The sequence below is a fragment of the Natrix helvetica genome (genome assembly GCF_964273705.1).
Source record: "Natrix helvetica genome assembly, chromosome: Z".
NCBI lineage: Eukaryota > Metazoa > Chordata > Lepidosauria > Squamata > Natricidae > Natrix > Natrix helvetica.
The window spans coordinates 33,668,990-33,676,078 of record NC_138554.1 but is presented as its reverse complement, the minus strand read 5'-3'; the positions used below and the strand labels follow the sequence as shown (position 1 = coordinate 33,676,078).

At 38.4% G+C, this 7,089-nt stretch overlaps 1 protein-coding gene across 1 annotated transcript; it reads right to left on the bottom strand.

The window, feature by feature from the left end:
* Positions 1-4,647: 4,647 nt before the first annotated feature.
* LOC309401500 (olfactory receptor 11L1-like) lies at positions 4,648-5,595 on the bottom strand (the record flags this gene model as incomplete). The annotated part of the gene is made up of 1 exon (XM_081970562.1): positions 4,648-5,595. The coding sequence occupies one exon, from the start codon at positions 5,593-5,595 to the stop codon at positions 4,648-4,650; it is 948 nt and encodes a 315-aa protein (XP_081826688.1).
* Positions 5,596-7,089: the final 1,494 nt, after the last annotated feature.

Below are 7,089 nucleotides of genomic sequence, written 5' to 3'. Positions count from 1 at the left end.
TCTGTGTGCACTTAAGTCTGTATCTTTTTTGTTCCTACTACAGTATATTGCTTATCCCCTAGTCTACTGACTTTCTTTATAAAGTTGTTCTGAATGATTAAAGTCACAAATTTAAAAGTTTGTGTCAATTTGCATATAATTTTACTGTGCACTTTTAGTTAGAATTCTATTTTTAGAATTTAAGTGGCAGAACTGAAATTAGAAATTGAGATATTAATGTATTGACTACTTTCATTGAGCTCAAATTTTAAAAATGTATGAAAATTACTACAAACATGTGTAATTATATTGTCCACAATCCTCCATATCTATCTTAGTGAAACAGATTGAGAAATAATTTTAAATACTATTCTCTGTCTCTGCCCCTCTGTCTGTCCCTTTTTATCACCCTTTCCCTCTGCCTTTCTTTCTCTCGTCTTTCTCTCTCTTAACCACAGATGCACAATACTGCAGCCAATGTCCAGATGATGAGCATTCTAACCAAGGGCAAGATGAATGTATACCAAAATCAATAGAGTTTATCTCTTATACTGAGACTTTGGGAATTCTGCTAGCTTCCTCTTCCCTCATTTTGTCTTTCATCACAGTTCTGATACTCATCATCTTTATTAAACATAGGAAAACTCCCCTTGTCAAAGCCAACAACCGGGACATCACCTATGCTCTGCTTTTTTTGCTTCTGCTTTGTTTCCTTTCCTCCTTGCTTTTTATTGGAAAGCCTAGGAGAGTGACCTGTCTTCTCCAACAAATAATGTTTGGCCTCATCTTTTCTGCTGCCATTTCCTCTGTATTGGCCAAAACCATCACAGTCATTTTAGTTTTCAAAGCTATACAGCCAGGAAGCAAGATGAGAACCTGGCTGAAGAAAAGAGTAGCTAACTCTATTATGCTTCTCTGTTTTCTCGGACAGTTTGTAATCTGTGTTGCCTGGATATCAATAAATCCTCCCTTTCCAGATTTGGACCTCACGTCCCAGAGGACAAAGGTCACAGTTAAGTGTAATGAGGGATCAGTTGCCATGTTTTATTGTGTCCTTAGCTATATGGGCTTCTTAGCCTTTATTAGTTTTATTGTCGCTTCCTTTGCAAGGAACCTGCCTGATAGCTTTAATGAGTCCAAATTCATTACATTCAGTTTGTTGGTGTTTTGTAGCGTTTGGGTTTCCTTTGTTCCCACTTACTTAAGCACCAAAGGGAAATACATGGTTGCTGTAGAAATATTTTGCATCTTGGCCTCTGGTGCAGGATTACTGGGTTGCATCTTTTTCCCAAAGTGTTATATTATAATTGTGAAACCTGGAATTAATTGCAAAGATCACTTGATAAGAAAAGTTCTTTAAACTAGATCTTATCATGTTTTTCTTTGTTTCCCTTTTTTATTTGGAATTATTTTTTCAATATTGTTTTTATCTTATATTTCATAAATATCTGTAAAGTTTCTTCATTCATTTACTATTGAAAACAACCTATATTCACGTTTTAAATAAAGCAATATATTATAAAAGCAAAATAAACATGTTATTTGCTGAAATGTATAAAAAAAAGTCCCTCTGATAGGAACTGAAATACAACCATGTTAATTCATATTCATATGATACATAGTGATAAGGAAATTTTGCTTACATGTAGTACCGACTAGCATTAAGTGGGCAATCATAAAGTGAAGAATTATGGGTCCTTATCTGAGTTACCAATTCAATTCTAGCTATGGACATTAGCAAATCATCTATAGTCATGAAGCACAATGTCACATGACTATGAAAAGTAAAGTACTGTTGGCTTCCCTGTTTGTTGGAAGTCAGCTATTGAAGTCACAAATGATGATCTTGTGACTAAGGGACATTGTAGCCGATATAAATGCATAATGCACAATGATTATCCAGTTCCTAAAACTTGATCACTAAAAGCAGGGACACCACAATGGCTACAACTTCAAAGACCAATCATAAGACTCCTTTTCCAACAGTATTGTAATTTTAAATGTGTAATTGGTAAATGAGAACTATCTTCACCAACAGCCCAATGATAAATTTGTCACCTCAAACTAGTAGACAAGATCAGATTTTTTTTAAAAAATAGTATGAAATCTTTAATCTGTGCTCTCCAAGCAGAAATTAGGTGTCTAATTTGGCCATTCCACTCTATGGAGATGCCCTGCTATCAGCCCTCTCTACCGCAAAGATCCTGCAGGAGAAGAGCAATTTGGACAACTGTGGGATCTGGCAGGGTGAGAGCTGTGAACCATAAATAGAAAGCTTTTTCTGTGACCCAGCATAACAGATATAGCACCTTTGCTAACCTTAATGGGGACACTAAAGAGACAGGTCAAGGTAGTTGTGATAATGATGGGCTGAGACATGAGGAGCTTTTTTTTTTTTCATTTTCACTCACACGGGGATAATAACTCCAGCAGTTTTGCAAAAAGTCATGGCAAAACTTCAAGAGTGTTTTGCAGATTTCAGTCCAGCCTCTCCTTTCAAGCTCAAAGCAGAGGACAATTAAAAAGATACAATTTAATAAACGTATGTACTGCTGTTCATAGGAATTTTAAAAAGGAGTCAGGCATTGAAGGTGCTCTGAACAGAGTATTTGACTTGGAGGGGGAAAATATTTGGCTTGGAGGGGGAAAATAGCTGCAATAGAAACTGAATGCTTTGCACAGATTTTAGAGAAGGAAGAAGAAGAAAACAAAGCTTAGCTCCCCATGCCTCAGCCCAGCGCTGCTTCCTCTGTGGACTTGGAGGAAAAGCCCTCCCTCTTTTCAAATCGTGGTGTGCCTGGTGAGAGAGGGAAGGAGAGGGAGGGAGCATGTGTACCACCTCCGATTACCTCTCCAAGCTTGGCTTCTCGCCTCTGCAGCCAGTGCTTCACGCCCAGCCGATGCGTGAATCACTGCGGCACTTGAGCGAGGAAATCCATGCAGTCCAAGTGAGCCAGGAAGAGAGAGAGAGCACCTGTTTGCCCACCCGGCTGCTAGGCTGAGGCTATGATTAGGGTTCATTGGTGGATTAGTCTCTCCAGCTAGCCGGCACGCTTGGCAACTTGTTGAGAGGTGCCGCTCTCCCACAATTTGAGAAGGTGGAAAAAGGGGGCTTTCCCCTCAAGTCTATGGAGGGAGATTTCAGGGAAGCTCCAAATGCCCAGTGGGGTGCTTCAGCCCAGCGCTGCTCCTGCGGCAAACAGTGGAAACTCCCCCCCCACACACACACGTCTGATATTTCTCTCTCACACACACCTCTGGGAACTTGCTTCCCTACTGCACACCATTTCTGTGCCTTTCTCCCATGGAGGAGTACATTCTGCCTCCTAGCTTGGGAGCCGTGGAGGTGGGGGGGGTGAGCCAGGTAGATGCGATGGTAATGGGGAGAAGATTAGCCTATGCCCATCCGCACCCACCACCTCCACCAGCTTAGGGCAGCTGACTCATGTATGAGCTGAGGCTGCGGGGAGCCCCCTGCGTGTTGGAGAGTGAGGCCCAGCCTTCACCCACATGACAAAGCATTCCCCGTCACTAAGGGTGAATGGGAGTAACCCCAACAAGCAAAGGACAGGCCGGCAAACCACCTGCCTGTGTTCAAGTCAGCCTGCCTCTGTCCCCGCATGGGCTCTCTGGTCTCCGGCAAGACCGGATTCTTTTCTGCCCTGCTGCAGAGATGGCTGGAGCAATAGTTCTGCCTCCCCCTTCCTCAAGCCCTGCAAGAAAGCCTGATCATCCCACAAGATCCATCCAAGGAAGGAAAGAGAGAGCCGGGCTCAGCCGATCTGCTCTCCCCAAGCTAGAAGCAGCAGTTAAGGGTGGAAAACAAAAGCTGAAGTCAGTGGCCAGCACACTCATGCGTGCTGGAGCTGACAGGGCAAAGCCACGCGTGCCCTGACAAATGGCTCCGCATGCCACCTGTGGCACACGTGCCATAGGTTCACCATCACGGGTATAGGGTTTCCTGCCTAGGCAGAGGGTTGGATTAGAAGACCTCCAAGGTTCCTTCCAACTCTGCTATTGTATTGTATTTGATAAATATATCACAGAAGCAAAACAGAATAGTAATTCCACACATTTTATCTAGTAGAGAGTAGTTAATCTGAACAGTGGATTTAGTGAATAATCACTCAGAATGATACATACAAAATATTCTAAATATTAGTGAAGAATTATTATTTTTATTATTATAATTGTTTACAAAAATAAGCAAACCAGAAAACTTGTACTATCAATCAACAGGACTCAAGTTAATGAGGTTTTACCTTCCTCATATCATTTCTTCATCTCTTAAGACAACTATCAGCAACCAAGCTCATGTATTTTCAGAATACAACCTGAGTAAATGGTATATTGATTAAAAAAATGAATTTGAGAACAACAGATAAAATGAATAAATGGACTCATAGATAAGATGGCAAAGTGCTGAATCAAGATTGCCAAGGCTCAGGACTTAAACCAGATTCACTAGGATCTAATTAACTAAGCTAATTAAGAATAGCAAACTAAATCTGGTGAAAAGCTATTCTGCGTCTTTGCTGTGGATGCATTCACCAAGTTGGAAATTGTACCACCTATTGATGACATTAAAATACATCACTTTTATATCTGTTGTATCATTAAAAAAAAGAAAGGATAGTATGATGAGTGGCAAGTGGGATAGACAGTTGCTTAGAGCCAAACAGAAAAATGATTGATAGCTTTTCTCAAAGCTTGCTTTATATCTTTATTCCTCAGACTGTACACAAAAGGATTTACCAAGGGAGTCAAAATAGTATAGAATACAGAGCAGATCTTATTAAGATCTCTAAGGGTTCTGGTTTTTGGCAACACATATACTATAACTATAGTTCCATAAAAGAGTGAAACCACAGTGAGATGGGATGAGCAAGTAGAAAATGTTTTCTTCCTTCCTACAGTAGATGGAATCCTTAAAATTGTTTTTACAATGTGGCCATAGGAGACAAGGGTTAAAAGAAAAGGAAGCAATCCAAAGAGAGCTGACAGAATAAATATTAGAAGCTGGATTTTCATGGTGTTGCTACAGGATACTTGCAGTAGTGGTGTAAAATCACAGAAAAAGTGATCAATTACATTAGGTCCACAAAATACTAACTGTTTAATTAAATAGGTGGGCATAGAGTTCACAAGAAACCCAATAATCCAAGAGCAACCTGCTAACTGCAAGCAGGTTTTCATATTCATAATAGTGACATAATGCAGTGGTTTGCATACTGCTAAATACCGATCATAAGACATGGCAGAAAGTAAATAGCATTCTGCTGTAGCCAATCCCCCAAAGAAATATAACTGTGTGAAACAAGAATTTAATTGCATCAACTGATTTCCACTTAGGAAGCTGTCAAGCATTCTTGGAGAAATAGTTGAAATATAGCAGATTTCTAAGCAAGACAAATTTATCAGGAATAAGTACATTGGAGTGTGAAGGTGATGGTCAGCTACAATTAAGACAATAATAAGAAAGTTCCCTAACATTGTCACAAGATAGATAACTAGAAACACCAGAAAAAGAAGGATTTGAAACTCAGAAATATCTCCAAATCCCAGGAGGATGAATTCTTTTATTACTGTTTGATTATTGTATCCTAGTTGTTCCATGGGTTGTTCTCTAGGTTACATCAAGGAGCTGCAGAGCCTATGGAAAACAAGATACGAGACTTAAAAGTATTCAGAATATAGTTGTGAATGTAGAATATGAATGTGCAAGAATATATACATTTAATAAAACATAATAAGTAAGATCTCTGGTCATCAGTTGAATGGTAATTTCCATTACAGTCATCTGATATACCTAGGATCTTTCCTTCTAGAATTAAAGATTCCTCAGATTCTAGCTATGTTTCTCATATATGAAAACTTTTAACAATGGTAAGAATCATTGTCACTGATGGCATAAAAGTAATTTAATGATATGGCAGTTCCTTATTTAAGTTAAGAAGTAATTCCACTTGAAAACATTTTGTTTTCATCCTCTTCATCCTTAAAAAAAAAAAAAAATCCTAGGCATGCTTATAATAATGTACTGGTGGGAAGAGGTGTAAATGCCAATTGATTTTTCAACTGCTCCCATAAGGAGCTGCAATCTTCAAGATTCCCCCTCTCTACTGGTTCCACTGCCATCCAAAAGTTGTTTTGGGTCATTCCTAATTTATTGCCCACCTTTCAATTCTAGGGGGGGGGGGACTGTAAAAGAACCAGGTGTGGCAGCAAACATAGCAGCTTGTGAATAAGAGAAAGAAAAGCCCTTACTTCTCAGCAGCCATCTTCATCCTTATTCTTATCATCTGCTTTATTCAGTCATACTAACCAAATAATGTGTATTAAAGATGTAAAAAGATAAATATTACATAGATATAATCATATAGTTTTATTGGCAACAATTAAAAAAATAAGTTGTCATAACTTTGTACTGAGTATTTTCTGACTTCCCATTCTACTTGACAGCTCTGGAGTTCACTTGTGCTTTCCCATAAAAAAAAACCACCAGAATTTATTAACTAGATCCTGCCACTTGCATGAGACCATTTTAAGGTTATATTTTTTTCTTATTACGTGAAAGTTTTTGTTTCATTTCCTAATATTGTACACAACAGTATAGGGATTAAAAATAAATACCTGAGATCCAGCTCCATGTGTGTTTAATGAAGTGAACTGAAATGGTAAATCTATTTAAAATGTCTGGCTGATTAGAAATGTTTATCCAAGTATGGTCAATTCAACATGTTTTAATTCTTATATTAAAATGTGCAGAATGCAGACTTTTTCCATGAAATCATAACTGCAATTTCCCTTTTCCTTTTCCCACCTTGAATCTATAATATATAACACATTACATTTGAAGAAAAACATAATTTACAACTTGATCTGCACTTCTTTCAGTCTCAGATTCAAAGCCTACATTTAAAGGTATAAAAGAAACATCTCAAGTAGACAGAATGTTCAGAAGCAGTGAGTATTGATCTCCATACAGGTTCAAACAGTCCCTATGAGAAATACTACCTTTTCAACACTAGAGGATTAATTAAAACTATTTAAGCAAACAAATGAATGAAGAAATGCTAATGGGAAAATTTGGAAATGTCCAAAGCAACA